Source organism: Choloepus didactylus, chromosome 6 (genome assembly GCF_015220235.1).
Source record: "Choloepus didactylus isolate mChoDid1 chromosome 6, mChoDid1.pri, whole genome shotgun sequence".
NCBI classification, from domain to species: Eukaryota; Metazoa; Chordata; class Mammalia; order Pilosa; family Megalonychidae; genus Choloepus; species Choloepus didactylus.
In genome coordinates, this window is record NC_051312.1 from 133,196,476 (window position 1) to 133,224,189 (window position 27,714).

General features: G+C 37.0%; 1 protein-coding gene across 2 annotated transcripts; it reads left to right on the forward strand.

The window, feature by feature from the left end:
• The first annotated feature begins 1,754 nt into the window (after window positions 1-1,754).
• On the forward strand, window positions 1,755-27,697 carry PAFAH1B2 (platelet activating factor acetylhydrolase 1b catalytic subunit 2). 2 transcript variants are annotated; one of them, XM_037841551.1, is made up of 6 exons: window positions 1,755-1,905; window positions 7,688-7,775; window positions 16,316-16,405; window positions 17,241-17,357; window positions 19,260-19,382; window positions 24,447-27,697. In XM_037841551.1, exons 2-6 carry the CDS (start codon window positions 7,695-7,697, stop codon window positions 24,723-24,725), a joined length of 690 nt encoding a protein of 229 aa, XP_037697479.1. In that variant the 5' UTR covers window positions 1,755-1,905; window positions 7,688-7,694; the 3' UTR covers window positions 24,726-27,697. The 2 variants fall into 2 exon arrangements, with proteins under 2 accessions (XP_037697479.1, XP_037697480.1); XM_037841552.1 differs by having other exon boundaries at window positions 1,782-1,945.
• The last annotated feature ends 17 nt before the right edge of the window (window positions 27,698-27,714 follow it).

Below are 27,714 nucleotides of genomic sequence, written 5' to 3' on the forward strand. Positions count from 1 at the left end.
GCATCATGTTTATATATGTAACTGAGGAGAGGGTGGAGGTTTAGAGCTAGAAAGGACCTTAGCAATCATCTAGTCCAAACTTTTTTATCTTACAGACTAACAAAGGCTCAAAGAAGTTAAAAGAGCAGGACACCCTGAAGCCTAGTTTGGGACCCTCTCCACTATGCCATCTGCATATTTTTAAAAGTGAATTATTCAGAAAGCTAAAACAGACAAGTTCAAGAGACATTCTCTTAATCAATTTCAGGGCTCAGTGACACTGAGATTCTGCCCAAACCCTAAAAAGTGTATGAGCCATAAGGTATTTAAATATTTGTAGAGGCTATTATAATTAGGTCTAGTATTCCCCAGCGGCACACCTACCCTGTTTAAGTTTCTTAATTAAAAACGTGCAAACAAGAAAGTATAGATAGGCCAAGGCTTCCACACAGGCGCAAATTCAACCCTCGATTATTCACTCATCATTCAACAGTATTTAATGAGTATCTACAATGATCAGGTGCTGGGAATCCACAACATGAGGTCCCTGCTCTCCTGGAGCTCTCAGGATAGCAAGGAAGACAGTGCATTAAACAAATAATTACATTAAAGTGTGTTTAGTGTTAAATATTGGGGAAATGTAGGATTCTATGGATTTATCCCTGAAGAACAATTCAAGTTGTTTCTCCTGTGTGGTCAAGATATTTCTGGGTTGCTTCTTTACAGCATCAGTTGAGTTCCCCAAACATGAATTCTTTTCAACAAAATACTTAAACAGTTACTGAGCACCTCCTGGAGTACCGTATATTGTATGAACATCTGCAAGACAATTCCAAGGTAAATTAGCAATGTAAAAATCATTTTACACGAGGACAAAATTATTTTGGATTATATATGCCTGAGATAATACAAATTTAGAACCACTTGATAGTACAAGACATCTGAAAAACAATTTAATATATCTTAACACCTTAGTCTCCCAGGATTTTACAGTATTCATGCCAGGTTTTATCATCAAAATCAAAATCCCCTGATCCAGTTTCAGAACCCTGGAAGGCTCTACCTATTTCCCCTGCATGGGTTTGAATGACTCATAACCATCCTTAAAGGGCCAGCTCGGGTCACTGCTCCACCAAACCTTTTGCTACTATAAGCCTGCACACGTTTTGCCCTTCTTCTGTTATAGCTCCTGCATTTATGTAGCGTTCGGAATATAATCTTTTCAATATTGACTTTATATATGTATGTCTTCCCCTAAACTGGATGGATCTTTAAGGCAAAGATCACAGCTTGCTATACCCTTGGGGTATCACCAGAAGAGGCGGTCACCAAAATTCCGTACATTAATCATAGAGACAGAAATTCCACTCGTAAGTGCAAGGGATTGTCTCATTAACCTCGGGGTCCTAATTCCCACCCATTTTCAGCAATCTGGTTTATTCCATGGGGTGGAGAAGGAAGCCAGGTTGACTGGGTGGGAAGGGAATGGCGTCAGTGTGAGGTCACGCTACATTGTCCCGAATGCCATCTCCACAGCGCGGTGCATGAATGCAGGATTGAAGGATGCAGCTGGAGGGAAGATAGCGGCCTATCCAAGTTGTGTAGACTACATGCAAAAAGGGAGCAGGATGGAGAATAAAGCAGGGGATCCCGTGGGGCGTGGCAGGACACCTACGCATTAGCCGCGAGCGCCCGCAGAGAGTAAAAGTGGGGAGAAGAGCCACGCAGAGACCCGGCAGAATGAAGGCGGGACTTCCGGAGACCATTTGCCTGAGTGGCAGGGGGACCGGAAGTGGAGGCGCTGCTGCTGGTGCTGGGGCCCGAGCGGGGACGCGCCGGAGCGGGGCCGCCGGGACTGAGCGAGCGACAGACGCGCCACCCGCCGAAGCCGCAGCCGCTTAGGGCCCGCACGGACCCTCTACCTGCGTGAGTGCATCCAGAGTCGCGGGGAACCTGTGGCTTAGAGGTGTGAATTGGATGGGGGCTGCGATTTGTTATTGTGAGAAGCCCGCGACCTCCCCTCCCCCACCCTCTGAGCCCCTCCCCCCGCACCACCCCCTCCCCCCCCCCCGCTGGACCCTGGGGGGCGTCGCGCGCGCGCGCTTTCTCCGAGGGCCCGGCGTTGGTTCCCCAGACGTCCGCGCGGCTCCCTGGACTTCCAGGCCCCTCGCCGTCCCGCCTAGAGCCTTTTTTCCCAGCACCCCACCCCCAAACCTGTCGACTTGCCTCTGCCGCTAGCCTGTTCCTCAACCCCGCCTCTTCCAGTTGAAGGATATCGTGGCGGGGCGGATCGCCCTGCCCCTGCCCATCCCGCGGAGTAGGCCTCCCGGCCCCCGCAGCTCCCTGTGGACGGTTGTTCGCTCCTACGAGCACCGTTTGTAGCGACTTTTCCTGCTTCCAGTCCTAGCTGTTCTTTTCCCTTCATCCCTGAGTTTGAACCTCTGACCCTTCTCTCCCCTTTCCTCTTGGCGGAGAGGACTTTACGTGGGCTCAAACTAGATACTCTGTTGTTTTTTTTTAACCGAGCATTTTTTCCTTTCCCGTTTGTTGGAAAATTTCAGCTATTCAGAAACTTCTCCGTTTCCTTTTCTAATGTTTTCCAAAGATAAAATAGATTACCACGACTCAAAAGGAATTGTTTCTTAGAGGACTGTCCAATCCAGCACCTCGTTTTAGAGATGGGGCTCAGAAAGGTGGGTGATTGGCCCAGGATCGTCCAGCTAGTTAAACCTGCTAGTGGATAGGTCATTTTAGGTGGTTTTCTCCTAGTCCATGGCCACTTCCAGATCAGGGCCTTCTGGTCATCAGGTTTGTGATTTACCCGCTGAAGATTTACCCGTTGGGTGGTGACTCACTTTACCTCTGCTTTTCAGAGCTCCCAGACCAGTGCTGCTTTTCATAATTTATATACAAACCTTAAGAAAACGAAACACTTGAAGCTTTGCCCTCTTTTTAATGCTTGCCCGTGGAGAAAAAGAAAACCACCTGGACCCACCTGAGGACCTCAGTTTGTACAGCTTTAAGTATGGGGGTGTTGGATGAGAAGAAAAAGTGTGGAGAAAAAGAAGAGAGAGAATATAGAGGTTTATCTCCCCTGATCATTTGAAAAAACTACGCTATGCCTTGTGTCTTTAGGTTCTTCCGAATATGCTGTTCTGACATAAAGGTTGCCTCCTTGTGGGGGAAGAAGCAAAGACTAGGAAATCATTGTGCTTTTATTTGTTGGCTTGGTCATTGGGTAATAAATTATGGATGTTCTGAACCAGGGGACCTGCTCACCAGCCCACTGAGGCAGGGTATTTAGTACGAGGCCTGCCTAACCTACAGAATGCCCTCGGAGGCAAAATGAAGAGTCCCAGGTCAGAGTGGAAGCATTCTAAATCTTTCAGTTCTTAGTGCATCTTTTCCTCTCTATCTGTTTCCTGGTTTAGACTAAAGAAATATCCAGCTCAGTTTGAGAATTTATAATTCTTTGTTGTTGAAACTGGCTTCTGATTGAACATACTGTATCAGGCAGGTAAAAACATCTGGGAATACTGGTGTCATAGTCCAGGTTAAGTAGAGACTATAGGAAATGCAGGAAAACTGAGAATTAAGAATCTGAAGCAGGTGCCATCTCTATCAAATAATGTGCAATTCGCTTATTCTTCATCTTACCAGAGAACTCATTTTGATGAACAATTACAGCTTCCCTGGAATATAGCCTCTCATGGTAAATTAACAAAATTTTTGTTCTTTTGCACATTTATCCCTGTTCTACTTGGTTTTGCTAACCAAGCCTGCTGATGTGATCTCAGACGGTAATGACTTGCTGTATGGGGAGATTGTTATGAATCAGTAAGGTGAAATGGGAGTCAGTTCCTTCTGTTGGCACATTTTTTTAATTATTATTACTGGTTACAGCTTTCAGATTCTAAAGACCTCTGTTACAATATTGCCCTCTACTTGAGGAGGGAAACCCAGAAGTAGATTTTTGTGACTTAAAGCAGGCTGCCTGCTGGAGAGCACCTGATTCATTTTTCGTTTTAATTGGAAAGAAATGTATTTTATCTAATTCCCAAATTATTTGAATCCTCTAAATGCCATTGTCCTCTAGGTTGTACATTTCCAGCCTGGTTCTTAAAGAGGAGATTGTATGGGTTGGTGGCTCAATTTTTCTTTTCCTACTACTGTTTGAAAATGTTACCAAACCATAGGCATCAGTAAAACTGTGAAAGCTACTTTGTATTGTAAGATTTTGATTTGGCAAAATAATACAAAATCCAAGTGTCTGAAGGCACAAAGAAACAAGTTTTCACCCAGATACTTTGCCCTTGTAGAAGAGAAAGAAGGATGACTTTGTATGCGTAAAGAGAAAAAAAAAAAACAAAACTAGCTAATTGGGAATATTTCGTGATTTTTCCTCAGTTCTACAGTTTGTAGCCTCCGATAAATGACATTTTGTTCCTCAGTTTCTCTGTCGGTGTAGTTTTTTTCATTTTGCCCATGAAGAAATTTAGGACTGAGATGGAAGTATCTTTTTTAAAATAATTTTTTTATTAGAGCTGTTGTAGGTTTACAGAAAAACCACACAGAAAGGAGTTCCCACATAACCCCTCACACAGTTTTCCCTATTATTAACATTTAGCATTAATGTGGTAGTTTTATTAAAATTGATGAAACCTTATTATAATTGTATTATTAACTATAATCTATAGGGTTATAGTTACATTAGGGTTACTCTTTGTGTTGTACAGTTCTGGTCTGGTAAATTATACAACCTAAAATTAATGATTTTATCCACTTGAGTATGCAGTTCAGTGGTGTTAAATACATTTGCAATGTTCTGTTACCATCCCCAGCAACCATGACCAAAACTTTACTATCACCCCAAACAGAAACTCTGTACCTTTTGACTGTTAATTCCCCATACCCAACCCTACCCCTGCCCCTGGTAACCTGTATTCTAATTTCTGACTATGAATTTGCATCTTCTAATTATTTCATACAAGTGAGGTCATTCAGTATTTGTCCTTTCATGTCTGACTTATTTTGCTCAACATGATGTCTTCAGAGTTCATCCATGTTGTAGTATATATCAGAACTTCATTCCTTTTTACTGCTGAATAATATTATTCCACTGTAGGTATATGCCACATTTTGGCAATTGTGAATAATGATGCTGTGGACATCAGTGTGCAAATATCTGTTGGAGAGAGATGGAAGCATTTTGCTCAGAGCATCTGAAAACCATTAAACTTGGATGGTAGTAGTAGAAAATATAATCAATTTAGTAAATTATAATTTATTACTATTTCCTATAATCTGTTCTATATAGAACATAACATCCTTTGCTGAGGACTAAATATTTATTGAATATTAAATGAAAGATGTAGAATTAACATAGAAGAGTGGAAAGTAAAGAGGCTTTGGGTATTTACTTTGAGTATATAGCCCTGAGCTCCCTAGCTCATCTACTCACGAGCTCTATCATGGAGTCGTGGAGCAGTTTTCTTAAATCTCTCTGAGCTTTAGTTTTAATTCATAACAAATAAATCTCCTAGCATAGTATCTTGTAAATAGTAAGTTATTAATAAATATTAATTGCAATTATTGTTTTAGGTCAGTTGTTTATCTGTTGGATGAACTCTGAAAATCCATGTCAGTAAATTGAATCATGGATCTAAAGAGAGCTTAAAGTTGATCTACGTCACTGGTCTTGAGAAAATGGAGTGTACACACCTGAGGGGATGCATATAGTGATCCATTGGAATGCAGGAAACAATTTAGAACTTCTTATCTAATAAAGGACAGAATAAGCTTTACTAAATTTACAGTGATTCATGTTTTTAATTTAAGAATAAATATTGGGGGTACATGTTAAAGATTCTGATGATGGGAAGCACAGCCAAAAATATTTGGACCTCACTAATCTAAACCAATGTTTGCTCATATGCTTTAGTTTATGCTTTCCTGTTAGTGTTTACGTGGCCTCTCGTTGATTCTCCATTGAGAGAAATATGCTTTCTGAGACAGGCCATTTCATTTTGTACTCATATTTGTTAGAAATTTGTCTCATTGTACATTATGTACACATCTTTCTATTTGGAGTCATGCAGAATAAGCATAATATCCCTTTTTAGTAATCTTTGAATACTTTAAGACAACCTTTTATGTCGTGTCTTCCTCTTTCCCAACCAGTTTTTCTACATATTATAAACATGGCCATTTCTTTCAGCTCTTTCTAATATGACAGGTTTGCAAAATCCTCACCCTTGTCTCCTTTCCTCTAGATACTCTCTAGTTTATCAGAATTCTCTCTGCATTTTTCACCCAGATCTGAGCATGGTATTCCAAGAACTGAAATGAAGTTGATGGGGAGATAGACTGATTTGTGATCAGTGGGCCAGATGTGACTTTATTGGAGTCGGGCAAACCTAATTTCAGTCACTCTGTGCGCAAATTACCTAAGTTCTCTGATTCTCATTTTTCTCATTTTGCAGCATTTTTGTGAAGATTGGAGTTGGTATTTATAAAACATGTAGCGTATGTATTCCCTCATGAATAGGTCTTATTTTCTGATAGTAGCAAACTTTAGTATCTAAAGAAATACATATCTGGTTCTGTGAAAGATATTTTACATTTCAGTCAAATATGAACTTAGCCCTGAGTCTGATTTTTTTTTAGATGTAGTGTCTTTTAGTACTGAGCTAATTTGTTTGCATAATTGGTGTTAATATTGTTTGCTTTTGTAACTTATTTTTTCATGAATAAAGGTGTGCTTTCATGGTTAGATCTTGGTACCTTCTGATCTCACAAATTACTTCCTTAGCAATCTAGTGTGTTTTGTGTATCAATAAATATATATTGACTGACTATAACTCAGTACTTTTTCATAGTATTTAAGGATTGCAAGAAAAAGAAAAATGGATTGCTCACATAGAGTATGGCCTCCTTTACTATAAGCCAGATTTTTCTTTTTCATCATCTCATGCATTTGCCAAGTGACTTCCTGAGCCTAATGTCTCCAGAATATATTCTCTAGAATTAGTTGAAAATAGTCCAGTTTCTTATTTGTCTTTCTAGAAGATTAGTATTTCTGTTTTTTTCTGAATTTAAATTTTCCCTTCTTCCCCACTATCAGAAGGCATATTGGGGCTCATCATTAATAAACTTTTCTTAGTGGAAAACTGTCAAAAATAAAAACATCTAGTATATGTTTGTCAAAAACCAGTACCAAGCCCACAGCTAGTTTTATCTTAATTTGTAGTACAGTTATTTGTGTGTCATCATTAACCAGTGGACTCTAATCACAGCTATAGTAGTTCTTAAGCATGTAACTTTAGCAACCTAAGCAGCTATAACGTATATGTTGAACTATGTGTTCAATTCTTTGTGTTATCCGGCACTTAGGATAGCATATAATCATGAAAAACTAATATAGGTGCAAAGCATATATACTTGGAGCAGATTTTTTTTTAATGTAATTCAGTGTTCCTAAATGATATTCAAACCTGTCTAGATCAGTGATGCTAGATATGTATGGGACTTAAGGAGTCATGTCCTGGAACTCATCTCTGCAGAAAATAAACCCAAGTTTAATTTCTAGGCAAAGCCACAATGAAATGTGAATTAATATTTAAAACCTGACAAGATATATTTAAATAAATGGTAACAAATAAACATTCCTGTAAGTAAATGAAAGATGAAATAAGCATTTTTTCCTCAGGTGTAGAATGAGCCAAGGAGATTCAAACCCAGCAGCTATTCCACATGCAGCCGAAGATATTCAAGGAGATGACAGATGGATGTCTCAGGTAAAAGAAAGTGCATATGTATTATTCACAAGAGATCAGTTGCTTCAGTTTTTGAGGGTCTTCTGGCCAAAGCTACAACGGTTTCTTTTTAATAGTCAAAAAGAATTTATTCCCACAAATAAAAATCTTTAATTTAGAAATGTTGCACCTAATCGCCAGTCTGATTTTGGAACTGAGAATGTTTTGAAAGCATGGTGATTGCTTTCTGTTAATCTTAAGAGATTAGGATTGTCTCTTCAGCATTCTTTTTTGTTTGTTTGTATTGTTTTTAAAATTTTATTGTGGTAAATATATAGAACATAAAATTGGCCATTTTGACCATTTTTAAATGTACAAGTCATTGGCATTACTTACATTCACAATGTTTTGTAACTGTCACTGCTATCAATTACCAAAACTCTTTCATTGCCCTAAACAGAATCTTTATACATTAAGAGTCTTTTTAATCAGGTTACCTTCTGTGCTTATTTTTAAATGCTTATTGTGACTTTGGTTACATAGATAATCAAGTATTGTTTCTAATGCACCCATGATCTATCTTAATCAAATATCCAAAAATCCTGACAGGTTTTTTTTTATATTTTATTTTTTTATTTTGCTCTCCCTCTCAAAACTCAGATATTAAGTTTAGAGAAACTAAAGTAAAATCAGCATCTGTTTTACACCTAAAATTACCTTTGAGATTTCCCAGAGGGCACCTGGAAAATCACAAAAGATTTGTTCTTCTACCTTGTGAAAAGAGAGATGGTAGGTTTGTTTTATGTGTTACTGTAGTAGGATCTGCAAGGGAAGAGTTGTCAATTCAGAATAGATGTCCAGCCTTTCCTAGGTTAAATTTGTATGGAAAAAATATTATTAAAAATATATACGTATATGAATATTTCAGAAACAGCATCGTCAGCATTCTTAGTTTTTTTATTTTGAAATGATTTCAAATTTTTACAAATGTTAAAAAATTTTTACAAAGAACTCCCGTATGTCCTTCACCTAGATTCACCAATTATAAACATTTTGCCACATTCTGTCTCTGTATGTTTGTATATGTACATACCCACATACTGTTTTTCCCAAACCATTTGACTAAGTTGCAGTCATCCTGCCCCTTTCCCCTAAGTAGTTTGGTGTTCTCTAAGAACAAGAACATTTTTTTACGTAACTGTGGTATAGTTCTTAAAATCAGGAAGTTTAACATTGATATAATACTATTACCTCATCCTCAAACTTGATTCAAATATATTCAGTTGTCCCAGTAATGTCCTTTATAGCAGTTTTCTTCCCAGTCTAAGATCACACATTGTGTTCAGTTGCCATGTCTTTTTATTCTCTTTTAATTTAAAACATTTCTTAGCCTTTATTTGTCATTCATGACATTGACAGTTTTTTGAAGAGTGCAGACTATTTATTTTGCAGACTGTCCCTCAAGTGGATTTGTCTTTTTCTTCATAATCAAGATTCAGGTGATACAGTTTTGGCAGGAGAATCAGTGGAGTTATGTGTCCTCTTTGCATGTGATACTGGTTTGTCTCGATGATATTTCAATCATTTGGTTAAGGTGGTGTTGGCTGTGACTGATTCTTAATTTGTGGAAGCATGGGTTCTTATTCAGTAGGCTATAATCCATTACTGTCATGATTTTAAAGCTTAAACCATCCCATATTTAGCCAGTGGGTATCCCCTCACACTGGTCCCTTTGTCTTCTTGGTGTGTCCTCATTTTTTTTTTTTTTTTTTTTTTTTTTAGTACTTTTATTTTTTTCTTCTGAATTCTTAGCTTCCCTTTAATAAACTTACTACTTAACTATGACTATATTTAATTTTTTTTTCTAACCACATTACTCTTTGGAGTAATAAGTTCTATATAATTATAAATTCCCAAAGCTTATCATTTTGGCATTTAGTGACTGCATGACAATTCTTCATAGTTATATAGTATTCTCTTTCTGTTTTTGTCTTTCCACACTATCAACAAGCTTATTGTGAACCACAGTTAATGTTTTTTTGTGTGTGTGTGTGCTAGTCTCATGTGGACCTACTACTTGGTTATTCTTACCTTAATCTTTCTAGTTCATTCATATCTTTCAAAGAATTATATTATGCTTTATAATAACACATTGCTAATAGAGTTGATACTTCTGGTATACCCCTCATTAATCACATTCTTCTCCCTTTCCCACTCCTACCTCCACCCCCAAACCAGTAAGCTAAATTTGGTGCTTATCGTTCTCATATTTTTACATACTACATGTATATCACTGAACAATATATATGTTATTTTTTGCCTTTGTTTAAACCTGATTTAGGTACTATCTTTCTGAATGTATTTTTCTGCAATATCTCATACATGTTAAAAGTGTAGGTGTAGTTCATCCATTTTCACTCTTTAAATAATATTCACTGCTATATATGAAAATACCACAATTGACTTGTCCATTTTCTCATTGATGGGCATTTAGTCATTTACAACTTTATTAAAAGTCATACAAATTAAAAGTAGTAACTAAAACTAGATGCCTTTGTTGTTCCTAGTATAAATTAGCAGGCTTCAAATAATTAGCAGTGACTAGGAAAAAATCAGTTAAAATTTGGAAGAAAAACAGACAGGAATATTTAAAATTTTTTTGTAAACCTTGCAAAATAAGGAAGGACTGACTTACTAAAGGTTAAAATATATTATATGCCCAGATCTTGGTTTCTGAATACCATTCTCCAATAAAAGGAACAAGGGCTCCATAGAGAAATGGCTAATTCTACCTGTGACTAGAGCAAGAACAATAAAAGATGATCTTGGGGCATCTTATACTTCCAGAAAGCAAAGAAGTGCTTAAAAAAGAGAGAAAGAGATGATGATGGCAGGAGTATCACTAAGGGATATCCTCAGAGCTTCACATAGCAGGCATATGATGCTGGTTTGTCTCTTTTACAACTTTGATCACTTGGAACTGACCTGAAAGATCACCTGCTGTCCAAAACTAGAAAAATTTGAGCAACATAAATGATAATATTGGATTATAACCCAAAGAATAAAATAAAATATCCATGAACCAATTCTGTCGGAAGTAAATAGGGGAGAAGACAAATCTTCTGACAGATGAATTTCAATTAGTAAGTATAGAAGGAAGAAGGAGGGAAAAGTAAATTATCATTAGAATATGACAGTAATAATTACTGTGGGCAAAAATCCATTGATGAATGCTAAAGTTAGTGAACACAACTTTAAAGAGAAACAGGATATTTATCTAGCCTCAAAGCATCTCCCCCTAAAGTACTGCGGTGATTTTAACACGTAACCATATATTCTTTGATACCTCTCCCTCCAGGTGGTGGAACTTAATTCCCATCACCTTGATTGTGGGCTGGATTTAGTATCTCACTTCTAACAAAGAGACTATGAAAGGAAAAATAGCTTTACAATAGAGAAAGCTGGGGGACACCACCTTAACCAAATGGTCAGCGTTAACATTATCCATATTGAGTCACGTCAATACCGTTTATTCCCTTGTGTGCTACAACAAGAAAGACAGCGCTTCTGCTATACTCTTCCTCCAAATCCATAAGCCCATCTATTCATGAGAGAACATCAGACACCCTAGTTGAAGGGCATTTTACAAAATACCTGACCACTACTCATCAAAAGTGTCAAGATCATGAAAGATAAGGAAAGACCAGGAAAGGTCTCAGATTGGAAGAGACTAAGGAAACATGACACCTAAACGCAATATGCTATCCTGGATTGGTTCCAGGAGCAGAAAAAGGATATTAGTGGAAAAACTGATGAGATCTGAATAATATTAGTTTAGTTAATAGTCTTTACCAATGTTTATTTCTTAGTTTTGATGTACCATGTTTATGTAAGATATTAATACTGGAGGAAGCTGGGTGAAGGGTCTATGGGAATACTCTACTATCTTTGCAACTCTTCTGTAGCTCTAAAATTATTTCAAAATAAAATAAAGGAAAAATGTATTGTGAAACAATCATGATTAAAACAAATGTTGAGGTGATATTCAATAGTGCCTATGAAGTATTGCCAAAATATGGAACCCAAACCAAGACTTCACTATCACTTTTCAGGAAATACAGGGGACAGATGAACAGGTTCACAACCACCACAAAAATGCAGTCAGAAATATCCAGACTATGGGAGATTTCTATAGATCAAACAATACTATTCTTTAAAAAATAAATTTAGGAGGTGGTGGCAGAGGGAGGAGAAACCTGTAGATTAAAAGAGATTTAGGAGACAAATTGTTTGGATTCTGATTTAAAAAAAAAAAACACAAAACAGAATATTCATTTTTACGAAGTGAATTTGGGTGCTGATTGGTTGTTTGTTGATGTTAAAGAATTACTGTTCATTTTGTTTGGAGTGAAGTGGATATTGTATTATATTTTTTAAAAAAATCTTTTAAGAGTCGCATTCTGATATACTTAGATGAAACGAAATATCCTCAGTTTATTTTAGAATAATTTGGAGGTGTATGATGGAGTTCTATGTATAGGTTTTGTATTATTTTTGTATCTGACCTGTGTGTTTGAAATTATTTAACAATGTAAAGTTTAAAGAAAAAAGTAACAATTCAGGGGTAGAATGGGACAAGTAGTTGGGGGTATGATTGAAATAATAGTGACCATAATTTAAATGATTGCTGTAGCTGGTGATGGATACATGGATACATGTATGTTTGAAATTTTTCAAAGTAAAAAGCTGTTTTGAAAAAAGATCATATTTTCAGTCACTGTGAAAATCAGTTTGGCAGTTCCTTAGAATTGAAAATAGAATTACCATATGACCCACTTCTTGGTATCTACCCAAAAGAATTGAAAGCAGCTGTTTACCAATATACCTATATACCAGCATTTATAGGAGCATTATTCACAGAACCCAAAAGGTGCAAGCAACCCAAATGTCCATCAGTAGATGAATGGATAAACAAAATCGATACATACATACAATGGAATATTATCCAGCCATAAAAAATCATGAGGTTCTGATGTGGGGTACGACATAGATGAACCTTGAATCCTCTTGTGTTAAATAAATGAGACACAAGTATTGTATAATCTCACTTATATGGAATACCTAGAAGAAACAAATTTCATAGAGACAGATAGTGGATTATGGGTTACAAGAGGCCTGGAGGTGAGGGGTGGAGTTATAGCTTGATAGGTACAGAGATTCTGTTTAAGGTGATGTATACAAGTTAGGATAATGGATATTGGGGTTGGTAACAATATTGTGAATGTAATTAGTACTAATAAGCTGTACACTTAAGAATGGTTAAAATGGAAAATTTTGAGTTGTATCCTGGCATACCTCAGAAATAACTGGGTTTAGCTGCAGACCACCACAACAAAGCAAATAACACAATAAAGCAAGTCATACAAAATTTTTGGTTTCCCAGTGCATGTAAAAGTTATGTATACACTATACTGTAGTCTATTTAAAGTGTGCAGTAGCATTATGTCTTTAAAAAAAAAGTATATGTACCTTAGTTACAATGTGACAGAGACACAAACTGAGTATATGCTATTGGAAAAATGGCACTAATAGACTTGTTCTATACAGGGTTGCCACAACCAACCTGAAAAAAATTGAAAAATTTCAGTTTGTAAAAAACAAAACAAAAAAAGCATCATCTGCAAAATGCAATAAAGTGAAGCACAATAAAATGAGGTTTGCCTGTATATGTTATTACAATAAAAAGTTAAATGGTATTTGCAGACTTGACTGTAGACAAATGTAATGCAGATCATATCAAAATATAATAACCAGAAAAAGGCAGCTCAACATGAGATCAAAGGAAATATTTGCAGTAAATATTGAACATGAAGCTTGGGTGTCTTTTGTTAAGTAATTCATGAGAATATCCTCTAAGTACCAGTAGATAAGTATCGCAATGGACAGTTCATAAAAGAACTACGACTAATAAAGAAACATGGCAGGAAGTGTTTAACTTTTTGTTTCCAAAAAGTACAGATTGAAACAATGGGATGGGAAAAGAAGGGAGGGAGAGAAATCTTAATATCCACTGCAGGTACAAGTACAGTAAAACAAGTTTTAATACATCCTGGCGTCAGTATAAATTAGTATGTAGCCCTTTTGTTAAGAATTTGAAAGTATATCCATGATCCATGAAAGTGTTAATTTTCTTTGGCCTAAGAATTCCCAACATCTTTTTTAAAAGTGTAAATCTCTTCATCAGAATAAATAGGAGGTCCACAAAAAGTAAGAGGCTACTGGCAAGTCCACCAATAGGGAAAGGATCAGTGGATACATTCAATAGAATATTACATGGCCATTAAAAATTATGGTTATGAAAAGTTTTTAGCTACATGGAAAAATGCTTTAGTATAATATTAAATGTAGTTATAATGGCTGTCATTTATTTACTGTGTGCCAGGAAGTAGCTGGGCCCCTTTCATAGAACTCCCAGCTACCCAACCACTGTAAAACATAGTTGCTAGCAGAGGTGAAAACCAAGATTCAGATTATGTATTTGCTTAAGGTCACTGGACTGATAGGTCCCAACCAGCACAACAGATTTGTCTGTGCCATGTGCCAACAGAAAGTGTGCATAAAGATGAAACTCTTAAGGGTGCGGGAGCTGTTTAAAAAAAAACAAGAAAATACCCAAAAATGATAATAGTTACTGTATTAAGATGGTAGGATTATGGGTGTTTTATTTTTGTCTTTCCTGTTTTTCCAAACTTACTACACTGTAAATATATTACTCATATACTTTAAAAGGAAATTTAAAGTACTGGAACATTTAAAATAGCAGTGCTTAAATTCCTTGATGTCTGATAAACATGAACTGTTTTATTGGTATTGAGAGGTAGTTGGTACTGCCTTATGTAGAGAGCTAACATCATGTCAAAAAGCACTTATTCACTTGCTGAATTCTTTTATCCCTTCAGTTTTAAAAATATATATTGAAATAATAGTAATTGAAAAAAATTATTTGCACAAAAAACATGGAAACAAGAAAAAAGAAAAAGTTATCCCTAATCCTATCATCCTAAGAGAGGAACTGTTTTAATAAACTGCCAAATTATTTCCCAAATATTTTTGTCCTTTCCACTTCCACCAATAGCATCATCTGCATTGGTATTATCAGCAGAAATATTTAAATTATAGCTCTACTTTAATTGCTCGAGGAAGCATAATTGAATGTGGAGTTTGAGAAAAAGAAACAGCATTTGGGCCTTTCCCTGGAACTAGACTAGAGACCCGTTCCTAAAAGCATCATGTAAACTTGTTTCAGAGATGAGTATAAACATTTAAACTATATCCTTTAGTACTGTTCTAGTTTGCTAATGCTGCCGGGATGCAAAACACCAGAGATGGATTGGCTTTTATAAAAAGGAGGTTTATTTGGCTACACAGTTACAGTCTTAAGGCCATAAGGTGTCCAAGGTAACACATCAGTAATCGGGTACCTTCACTGGAGGATGGCCAGTGGCGTCCGGAAAACCTCTGTTAGCTGGGAAGGCACGTGGCTGGCGTCTGCTCCAAAGTTCTTGTCTCAAAATGGCTTTCTCCCAGGATGTTCCTCTCTAGCAAGCTTGCTCCTCTTCAAAACGTCACTCACAGCTGCACTGTGTTCCTTCTCTTTGAGTCAGCTCATTTATATGGCTCCACTGATCAAGCCCCACCCTGAATGGGTGGGGCCATGCCTCCATGGGAGTATCTCATCAGAGTCATTACCCACAGCTGGGTGGGGCACATTCCAAGCAAATCTAATCAGCACCAAAACGTCTGCCCCACAAGACTACATCAAAGATAATGGCGCTTGGGGTACACAATACATTCAAACTGGCACAAGTACGGATGGGTAAAATCCATTTTAAAAATGTCTTGTGCCTTTAGAGCAGAGAGAGACATTACAGGCTTAGGTGACCGCTGCTTATAAACTTGATTAGACTGAAAAGGCTTGAGTCCTAGTTTGCCAGGGTCCCACATCTGGAATTTAGTAGACAATTTCAAAGTCCTTATTAAAAGCATCCAAAAAAAAATACATGAATCTGGATTGATTCGAATTTAAAAAGTAGCTATAATACTATATCCAATTCTTGAGATAGGAGAATGTCATTTTAGGAGTTGCATGCTGAAATGTTTAAGGCTGAAGAATATGAAGTCTGCACACACATGTGCGCACATACAGAGAAAGAAAGCAAATATGTAAAAATATTACCATTCTTGAGTATAGATGGGAGCTATACAGGTATTCATCGTGCTATTCTGTAAGTTTTTCTGTATACCTGAAATTTTTTAAAAAAAACTTGGGGCAAGGTAAACTTTTTCAGCTTACTAGTTTCAGTAGAATTCTGTTTCGTGGCGCATATTAGAATGATCAGTATAGTAAGGGTGGGAGGAATGTTCCAGCAGTTAATTGCAGATCCAGTAGAATGAATTTTAGGGACAGATGAAAAAGAAAAACTTAACGACAGAGTAACTGGTTGGACATTTGTTCTTTGTAGGCCAGGAAATCTCACAGGGAAAGATGCCAGTTTCTAATTTTCCTTTCTTCTCCCAATCAGCACAACAGATTTGTCCTGGACTGTAAAGACAAAGAGCCTGATGTCCTGTTTGTGGGAGACTCCATGGTACAGTTAATGCAGCAGTATGAGGTAAAGGCGGAAGGGGTGGTGATGATGCTTGCCTACTAATGTATGTCTGTTAATCACTATCAGACTTTCATTTTGAGGTGAACCTACATACTTATTCATGACTCTCAGAGAACTCTAGTTCAGAGTGAAAGGGAAATCAGGCCTACCTAATAGGATTTTTTGTGCCACCAAGCATGATGACACAAAGAAAAACAATAGTATTATTTATAAACAAACTCCCTTTTTGGCCCTGGCTTCCAAGAGGCTTGGCATTATGTTTGTCCTAGTCATGATTTTCAGTTCTTCTTATTTGTATTTTACTATTTTCTTATTTATGTTTACTCATTTGTATTTGTCCTAGTTATGATTCTCAATTCTTATTATTTATGTTTTACCATTTTTTTTTATTTTATGTATTTTTGTGGTGAGCTGTTCCAAACTTTTTTGGGGTACTAGGCCTTCTATGAAGAAAAATTTAAAAGAAAAACTAGCTTTATTCTTTTTTGCCTCCAGCAATCTGAATTTCTTCATCTCATGTTTCTATCTTACCCTTTTCCTTTAAACAGTTGAATAAAGGGAAAGGAGAGGTTTGGTGAGGTGCTAGCTTAATTATAAATGTTGGTACCTCTTAAGGATTGAGTTGTGACTCAGTTCTTCAGCTGAGACCTCAATTAAAAGTTGTTATACAGTGACATCTTTAAAACCCTTTAAATAGTGAGTGGCACACCATTTGCTATGTGTGTTTGAATACAGAAAATGGGAATTGCTATTTCAAATGCCTCATAACACATTGCAGTTGAAGGATTTTATTTCCCACTAATTTTGGCTTTAATAAATCATGCTTTTCTCTTTTTAGATATGGCGAGAGCTTTTTTCCCCCCTTCATGCACTGAATTTTGGAATTGGAGGAGATACAACAAGACATGTTTTGTGGAGATTAAAGAATGGAGAACTGGAAAATATTAAACCTAAGGTAAAATGAAACTCATTTTGAAAGTATATTAATCTTGAGGCTATTTCAAGTATTTAAATTGTCTGCAACTAGTACTTATTTCACTATTGTTCTTTGATGCCTCTTAAACGTCAATGATGTCATTGTTTAAGAGTATGCCAAAATGCATATTGAATTAGGAAATCAGCATATTGTTTGCCTGGGTTGTATTTATAATTGTTACAATGATTTTCTTCAGTTGTAGAGAGAGATTTGATGCTAATGAGACATGTTATTCTGTGGAATGCACAGACCTGGTGGGAGTAGTATGAGGGAAAACTCAACAGGGACATGATTCAGTTGAGGAAGTAATTTCCAACCTGTTTATCCATACAAACAAATCAGTGATCAAGGACTCCAAGTTCTTCTGAAGAAATTTTGAAGCAGATATGAATGTTCACCATATATGTCTACCCCATACTTTATCTCCTTATAAACATCCTGGTTGAGACACTGCATATAATTGTTTTCAACCCCAAAGAAAGGAAAAACAAAGTTGAGCAGCTGATAAAAGTTGCTTTAGCTAAAGCATTTTATTCTTTACCTTTCTAATACAAAAACTCATCCATGTGTCTCTGTTTTGGACAGAATGGAGGGTTACTTTGTTGGATCATGTGAATGAGATGTATGTCTCTAAGTGAAAATGATTTTTTTTTTTTTTTTAAAGAAAGGCTTTGTTAAAAACTGCACCCAGCCTTCACATCACTGACTTTTTTTTTTAATCTTCATTTTATTGAGATATATTCACATACCACGCAGTCATACATAACAAATTGTACATTCGATTGTTCACAGTACCATTACATAGTTGTACATTCATCACCTAAATCAATCCCTGACACCTTCATTAGCACACACACAAAAATAACAAGAATAATAATTAAAGTGAAAAAGAGCAATTGAAGTAAAAAAGAACACTGGGTGCCTTTGTCTGTTTGTTTGTTTGTTTCCTTCCCCTATTTTTCTACTCATCCATCCATAAACTAGACAAAGGGGAGTGTGGTCCTTACGGCTTTCACAATCCCATTGTCACCCCTCATAAGCTACATTTTTATACAATTGTCTTCGAGATTCATGGGTTCTGGGTTGTAGTTTGACAGTTTCAAGTATCCACCACTGGCTACCCCAATTCTTTAGAACCTAAAAAGGGTTGTCTAAATTGTGCGTAAGAGTGCCCACCAGACTGACCTCTTGGCTCCTTTTGGAATCTCTCTGCCACTGAAGCTTATTTCATTTCCTTTCACATCCCCCTTTTGGTCAAGAAGATGTTCTCCGTCCCACGATGCCAGGTCTGCATTGCTCCCCGGGAGTCATATTCCACGTTGCCAGGGAGAGTCACTCCCCTGCACACCACTGACTTTTTACTTGAGTCGAGCTGTATTTAAACCCATTCCACCCCCTTGGATACTTTCCTTTTTTTTTCTAAAAAGTCTTTCTAGTCAGGGAGACTAAGTCTTTATGAATGTGAGTTGCAAATCTTTTTTCCCCAGTTTGCTTAGATTTCATTTTGCTTTAATATGTTTTTTGACATGCAAAAGATTTTTTATTTATACAGTTGAATTTATTGTTAATCTTTTCTGTATAGCTTCTGGATTTTGAGAGATTAGCTTCTAACTCCACAAAGAAAAGAATTCTCTCTTATTCTTTCTTGTACAGTCTTGCCACTTATATGTTTAATCATTTGTAATTTATCCTGATGCATGTTTTGAGATATAGATCAATATCTTAATATGGCTGCCCTGTTAAAATTATCCAACATCATTTGAGAAGTTTAACCTTGTTTGATTTTTTTATTTAGTATTTTCGTCTCAATATTGGACATTCCTTTATTCCTAGTATTTATCTCAGCCCCCCCCCCTTTTTTTTTTCTTCCTTCAATTACAGGTCATTGTTGTCTGGGTAGGAACAAACAACCATGAAAATACAGCAGAAGAGGTAGCAGGTGGGATCGAGGCCATCGTACAACTTATCAACACGAGGCAGCCACAGGCCAAAATCATCGTATTGGTATGCAGTCTTTGAGGGGGTGGAGACCTTAATGTCTTTAGGTCAACTGAGGAAGTTTCTTAGAAATATAATTACTCGTGAATATAGAGAATCTTTAGGTAGAAGTAGTTTATGGTACTTCTGTTAAGCTCTTTCTCTGCTGTCCCTTCTCTGGTATATCCTGTTACTGTTCCCAGCATCATTCCCCAGACCAGCTTCAGGGTCATCTTTTATTCACATTCATCCTTGTTTAGAAGTGTGGAAATTCTTTTTTTGCTTCAGGTAACCTTTTTTTTTGGACTACCTTCTGATGAGTTTTTATATATTTTTTAAATTGCATATGGACTTGTCTGAATCCTGAGTCTCTTTTGTGTGGTAATTTTTATCTAGTTGGGTTTGGATAAGCTTAGATGTGTTGTTGCATTCCACTGTTAATATGATAAAAGTGGTATATTTATCAGAATCTGAATTCCCTAAAACAACAAAAATTCTATCAGGAAGAAAATGAGTACTTTATAGTCTTATCCTTAACAGAAAGTGCTACTCTGTAGCATTAAGTATTTATGATTTCAGATGTAAACAGTTGTCTGTTTCAATGTTAAGAGTTTCACTGTAGATATTTTTAGCTTAACTTGAAACCTGTGTTTAAGCAAAATCTGATATGTATTCAGTTCTTTAATGAGATACTGTTAAATAGGTAGTCATTCAGTCAACAAATATGAGACTCCCTGAGTACTAGGCACTGTCCAAGTCCTGAGGTTGCAAAGATGAATAAGACATAGTCCCTTTGAAGGAGCTCAGAGTTTAGTGGATGGAGAACAGCAGTATAAAGAGAATTATTATACTGTCAACTAAGGGGAGTAAGGGGAGAACAGCGTTTATTTTAGGTATAAAAGTTGACATCTGAGTTTAATTTTAAAGAATTTATTAGTCTCCAGACAAATGGGGCAAGGAGAAAAGGTAAGGCATTATAGAGAAATAAAAAGAAAATGAACTTGTATGTGAGTGTGTGTGTATTGAGAGAATGTTAGAAGAATTTTGGAATTGTCGCATGAAGTTTGAGACTGGGATGATTAGGAGAGGCCACAGCCACATCATGTGGGAATTTGAACACTGGGTTAGGGAGTTTGGATTTTATCTTCCCTTTTTTTTTTTTTTTTTTTTTTTTGTACGATATTTAGTTTAATTTGCTTGTGTATGTAATTATTTATATCCTCCCTTATTCCAAAAAGGATTTCATAGTGGTTAAGAGTCCAACTCTGAAGTACAGTGGCTGGTACATAGTAGCTGGTTAGGATACATTGGTTGCATGAATATTACTGAATAAATCCCCCATCAATGTTCTTCATTTCAGCCAGACTTTTAAATTTGATATGCAGAGGTGTAGATTTTGGTATTATCTACAATACCAAAACATTGGAAATAACCTAAAGAGTCAACCACCTGGGAGAATGAATTAACAAGTCATGAATAGAATAGCACCCATCACATGACAATTATGAGAACTGTGTGAAAACAGAATTTATGGTATATTTAGGTGACATTTTGAAATACTAAACAGTATGTATATTAGAAAATAATTTTAAAAGTATGTATATAGGCAATTGGAAAAGGTGCAGAAGGAAACAAAATTAAAACAGTTGCTATAGAATGAAGGGATTTGGAATGCAATTCTTTTCTTTTTTGTTTCCTTTAACAATGTTTTAGCCATTATTAAAAATCAAAGGAAACAAATCACATGACATACACTTGCTGTTTGTATGTTAAGGAAAATGCTATGCAAATACATCAGTTACTTTTCTCATCCTTGCTTGAAAATTTCGAGAAGTATGTTGCCCCATTCTTGCAACTTAATCATTTTTTATGATCTGATTGCTGTGGTATCTTTGAAAGTCAGAACAAAGTCAGAACAATAAATAATATTATTCACTGGCTATCCTTCTTGGTTGTACATTATGTCTCAGCCAGACTTTGCTATGTCAGTACTGAGGGCAGCACTTCTGTGCTAACTGTTAGATACAAAGCCATATGCCTTTTTTTTTTTAATTCAATTTTATTGAGATATACTCACATACCATGTAATCATCCATGGTGTACAGTCAACTGTTCACAGTACCATCATATAGTTATGTATTCATCACCACAATCTATTTTTGAACATTTTCCTTGCATCAGAAAGAATTAGAATAAGAATAAAAAATAAAAGTAAAAGAGAATACCCAAATCATCCCCCCATCCCACCCTATTTTTCATTTAGTTTTTGTCCCCATTTTTCTACTCATCCATCCATACACTAGATAAAGGGGGTGTGATCCACAAAGTTTTCACAATCACACTGTCACCCCTTGTAAGCTACGTTATTATACACTCATCTTCAGGAGTCCAGACTGCTGGGTTGCAGTTGGATAGTTTCAGGTATTTACTTCTAGCTATACCAATACATTAAAACCTAAGAGGTATTATCTATATAGTGCATAAGAATGTCCACCAGCATGACCTGTCTCCTCCATTTGAAATCTCACAGCCACTGAAACTTTATTTAATTTCATGTTGTATCCCCCTTTTGGTCAAGAAGATATCCTCAATCCCACAATGCCAGGTCCAGATTCATCCCCGGGAGTCAGATCCTGCATTGCCAAGGAGATTTACACCCTTGGGAGTTGGGTCCCATGTAGCGGGGAGGGCAGTGAGTTCACCTGCCAAGGTGGCTTAGCTAGAGAAAGAGAGAGGGCCACATCTGAGCAACAAAGAGGTACTCTGGAGCATCTTAGGTACAATTATATGCAAGTTTAGCCTCTCCTTTGCAGTAATGAGCTTCATAAGGGGAAAGTCCCATGATTGAGGGCTCAGCACATCAAACCACCAGTCCTAATGTTTGTGAGAACATCAGCAACAGTCCAGGTGAGGAAGTCCAACACTTCCGCATTTTCCCCCAGCTCCTTAGGGGGCCCTGCAAATATATTTTTATTCTCTGCTCACATTACTTAGGGATGTGTCACTATTTCAATCTAACCTATACTAACCTACCATATCTCACTTCCTATTCAAAGTTCCGTGTAATTGTGGTGTTTGAACAAACTGACTGTAGAGTTACACTGTTTAGAAAATACAGATCGTGCACCAAATAGACATCTGTGCCTTTGGTCTCACATGGAAGTGGAAGTTTTAAAACATAGTTTCGACCTTTACTCTTGTGGCCCAGTTTGCCCTTGTCTTAACCAGATCAGCTTCATTCATATCGCTAATTGAAGTCTGGGCTCTTTTTCAGCTTTTGTTTTTTTTTTAACAGTTGCTGTATGCGCTGATCCTGACATTCATATCTGCCAAGCTCTAGCTCTGAGTTTCAGGTGTCTCAGAGATACCCAGTGTCCCAGAGACCAGTCAGATGGTACACTAAGGGATCAGCATCTCAAAGTTTGGAGATAGCCCTTACAATTCAGAAATAGATTTGACTGCTGTAAGAGCTTACAATCTAGGGACCATTACAATAACTGTTCCCCTCTTAGGCTGTGTTCTAAGATTCAATTCTGAGTTTACGCATTGTAGTTAGTCCATATTGGTGAGACATTATAGTGTTTGCCTTTATTTCTGACGTACTTCACTCAAAATGCTGCGTACAGGATCCATTCACCTCGTTATGTGTCTCACAGCTTCACTCCTTCTCATAGTTGCTCAATATTCCATTGTATGTGTACACCACAGTTCACCATTCTGTTCCTCAGTCTATGTATCCTTAGGACACCTCCACCCATTCATTACAAATCATGAATACTGCCTCCATGAACACCAGTGTGCAAATGTCCTTTCATGTCTCTCCTCTCAGATCTTCCAGTGACATACCCCATAATGAGGTTGCAGGACCTTATGGCCCCACGTACTTAGGTTTTTGTGGAACCACCACACTGACCTCCAGAAAGGCTACACCATTCTGCCTAAAGCCATATACTTTTAACAAAAATTTGTTTTAGTAAAATATCCACAGAAAATCTACCTTTGTGAAATAAGACATCTTAACCATACCCTGTAGGGGAAATTGGTGAGAAGATTTTTATACAGTAAATCTTAAAAAACAGTAACTTACTATGTGGCATCATTAGCTATAAACTACCTAAAAGGTTAGGGGTGTCTCGCAATAATTTTATGATGGGATCGACTGTGTATAAAAGCCACTTTTAGTTTGAGATGTTAAAACCTTGCCCTGGCCATATAAGAGCAGTCTTTTATTTTCTATAGTAGGAAGACAGACATCCAATTTATCTGAAAATTGGATCATTAACATACAAGTTGAAAATTACTTTAGGACACATCTTTTTTGTACTACTTGATATTATGTGGTTCTGATTCATCAAGACAGCCTTTGTTCCATCACTGTTTCTCATGGTATATTATGGTGTAGGTTCTGTGTGGCATTAATAAGTAGGTATGTCTTTGAGCTAGATTATTTTGATGGCTCTGTGGAGTGTGGCTTAAAGGGAAAGGAACCCTGGAGGTAGGAAGGCCAGCCAGGAGATTTTACATTAATTGAGGTAAGTAGTGATAAGTTCCTGAGCTATAGCAATGTACATAATAAGGATAGAGAAAAGAGAATGGATTCGAGAAATAGGATGTAAAAGCTGAGTATTTGATAAGTAGATGGGATGATGAGGCAAGCTTCTAGCTTGGTAACTGAGGGGATGTTGGAATGACCAGTTGATATAGAGAATGTAGAAGAAGCATAGTTTTAGGGGAATGATGAATTGCTTTTGGACATACTAAGTTGGAGATACCAGAGGAATGTTCAGGCTTGGTTCTCTAGCTGGCAGTTCAGTGTGCAATTCTGAAGCTCTAGGAAGAGATCTGGACTAAAGAGTTCAGAATGGGAAGAGCGATGGCCACAGATAAGACCCTGAACAGATACCAACAATTAAGGAACAGGAAGAGAAAGACGGACCTCTGAAGAAACTGGAAAGAATGATTAGAGAACTTTCATTAAAATTAATCTTGTCCAGTGTTTCAGAAATCGAAGGAATAGAAAGTGCCAAATGGAGCATTTGCTCCAGGAATATCTTTATCTTCTCATTTTTTGTGCTCTCTGCTCTTCCCCAGGGTTTGTTACCTCGAGGTGAGAAGCCCAACCCTTTGAGGCAAAAGAATGCCAAGGTGAACCAGCTTCTCAAGGTTTCCCTGCCGAAGCTTGCCAATGTTCAGCTCCTGGATACCGATGGGGGCTTTGTGCACTCGGACGGTGCCATCTCCTGCCACGACATGTTTGATTTTCTGCATCTCACGGGAGGGGGCTATGCAAAGATATGCAAACCCCTCCATGAACTGATCATGCAGTTGTTGGAGGAAACACCTGAGGAGAAACAAACCACCATTGCCTGACTGGCTCCTATCAGTGTTAATAGCATCACAGCTTCCTCAGATCAGTTATATCACTGGCACTCCAGAATCCTTCTCTTTCTTAAAGCACTTTGCATTGTAGAATGTTCCTGGATGTTCATATCTAGTGTTTGAAGGGGAGGAGGGATTTAAACTGGTCCTGTACATAGAAGGTTTGTTTGACACAGGAAAAAATTAGCCAAGGAAGATTGTTGTTTAAATTCATTTGAAACCAGAAGGGGACTTTTTAGTTGTATGTGTGACCCATTCATTGAATTATATCACTGTTATCCTATGACAACATCAGCCTAAGTACTGAACAATATGAAGATATTTTTTGGGTTTTTTTTGTTTTTTTTAACCTTTCCTTCTATGGATTATGTCATGTATAGTAATTATCAGAATCACACATACTTGGCTTTAAAACAGATGTTTTTTCCACATTTTAAGGTTCGTATTTTAGCCTTTTGTTTTCATTTTGTTTTACTTGTATGTATTCTCAGTGTTTTCTTAACATATAGCATCCAAGTGAACATCATTCATACATGGGAGATGCTATAGTTTCTAGTGAATTTGTTCTGCTCTTTTAATCTTTCTCATGCTTAGCAGTAAAAACAGGTTTTTCCCCATTTGGGGTCTCTATGGAGGGTTTTGTTTTTATGCTGCTTAATATCATGTCTACAGTAGACCCATGCATGCAGCCTTCCCTTCCCATCCTCCCTTGTCCCCTCTTTTTTTTTGGTCATTGTTGACATTACAAACTTAACACATTTTTGACCTAGGGGCTCTGTTGCTGGAAGTATAAGTCCCCAGCCAGTTACTCTCATGATGATATTACTGATATATAACTCATTCCTGTGTGGTGTTCTGTACTATAGAGTCTGTGTAGTGCTATCCATAATCCGAGTTCTGGTTGGTTCTGTTTGTTTGTTTTTCCCTTAAAACCTGTTACTGTTTCCTTTTTTGGAAAAAAAAAAAAATCAGAACTCTGTTTCTCATTCCAGTAAGGCTAGCCTTATTTCAAGTTTTATGTATTTTTTTTTTTATTGGTTTTAGTTTTTAAAGTCCAGAAAAAGTTGGCCTTTTCCCATCATTTTAGACACAAACAACTAGGTTTGTCCAACATAGGGTTTCTCATTGATGTACCGCCACCATCCAAAAATTACTTTAGGAGAGCTCTTTATAATCTTAGTGGTTTGCTTGAGCTACAAGAACTGCCATTAAAAAAATAATGGGACAGTATATGGCTTATTGTCCAGTATACCTATGGAATATGTACAAACTGGATCTACAACAAATATTTTAAACTGGATCGGTGGGTGCTGAAGTAGCCCATCAAAATGTGCTCTGCAGTGATTCCCCTTCCTGCTCAAGTTCAATAACTAAGGCATATGTTTTTTGTTCTGCCTGCAAGACATATGGCAGTGCTTTTGTGTGTTTGGGGTGAAGGGTTGATTTGTGCAAAGACCCATGTCTGATTGACAGATAGAACTTGGGCTCATTTTTTTCTTGTAGAAGCGTCTTGGGATTTTGTTTTTTCTTTTTTTAAAAAATACATACTTTTCTGAATGTATCATGTCTTCATTAACAACAGAAAATACACATGGTGTTTACTAAACTTGTTTACTATGTTCAAATTTCCTTTTTATTTTTAGAAGCCCAGGTTCTTAAGTTTTTCAAGACATTTTTTTCCTTAACTGAGGTGTAGTTCGAGGGAGGAGAATTAATTAAGCCAGAATTTTGTATTTGAAAAGATACTTCTCTCCAGATGTTTTTCTGGTTGTCAGAAGATTGAAGTATGGTCCAAATAAACCCATCAGGTTACTCCTGCAGCATGCGTTTTCCTCGTCTCTCCCTTTGTCAGCTGACCTTCGGCTCGTTTTGCATATATGTTTAAACCTCAGATATTACTACCGTTTTTATCTGCTAGAGCTATTCAAGCAGTAGTATTTGAACCACTAGACTTTTAAATAAAATTCTGCCCCATTGCTAATGTGTAAACATTGAGTTCACTTTAATTTCTTACCAGATATCTCTGCACTGCTTTAAGCACAAAGTGTTTTTCGTTGACCATCCCAGTTTGCTACAGTGACAAAACTTAAGGCTTAGTCTTTGGAGTTCACCTCTTTGTACTTACTTTTTGTTTTGTTATTTAAAAAAAGAAATTAATGCACTGCCCAAGTGAAATGTCCTAGTTGTCATTGTGATTAAGGGGCCAGCTTTCCAGATGGCTAGCAAAGGTATTATTCTGTTTTCTCCCGGCAATTTTCAATTCATTTGCCCACCTATTCTCGCTACCCTAAATGGTAACCAGTGATGGAAATGGTAAAGATTTCCATAGTCACATCTTGAAAACCACAGGTTGAAGTTTACTGCTCAGAGTTATCTAGGGCAGGTTGTTTTGTTGTCCACACACCTGGACTGTCATAGGCAGTGCTTTATCTGCCATGGTTGGATTGTGAACATCTATCGAAACCTGAATCTTTTCTAACAAAAGATTCCTAACAAAACAAATATTGAGTGGCTCATGCTCTGCTCTTGAGAATTCTGTTTCTCATTGTTAAAAGAAATCCCAACTTTCTGTTGCCTTTTATTTTTTTTAACCTAGTCACTGTTTACAGTTGTATGCTAAAGCCTGAAATATTGTTTATGCTGTGGTGTATGAGCATTGCCAATTTTATATTTATTTCAGTGAAGAAGAAACTCAAAATATATGAAAATGAGGAGCCTGTCTAAGCTCCTAAATCTGTGGATGCATGTGGGAGAAGTGAGTTGGGGCCTTTTGAAAGGAGGCCTTTTGGAGAGGGGTCCCCCAGGCTTCTCCCCAGTGTTTCCTGCTTTGGGATCGCTGCTGCAAGCTGACTGGACCTCCCCAATGGAAGTTTCTGATTCTGCTTTGGCAAAGTCTCATTGACTAGTAGAATTCATCCTGTTTTAGTGCGTAATTCAATATAAATGTAAACATTTCACTCAGACTTGCTGATGTCTTCTC

What these genes read in the sequence shown, in the direction of transcription:
- PAFAH1B2 (XM_037841551.1), top strand. Translation starts at nt 7,695, where the DNA reads ATGAGCCAAGGAGATTCAAACCCAGCAGCTATTCCACATGCAGCCGAA. An exon ending in AGTTAATGCAGCAGTATGAG is followed by an intron (nt 16,406 to 17,240) that starts GTAAAGGCGGAA and finishes TTCTCTTTTTAG; the next exon opens with ATATGGCGAGAGCTTTTTTC. An exon ending in TGGAAAATATTAAACCTAAG is followed by an intron (nt 17,358 to 19,259) that starts GTAAAATGAAAC and finishes CTTCAATTACAG; the next exon opens with GTCATTGTTGTCTGGGTAGG.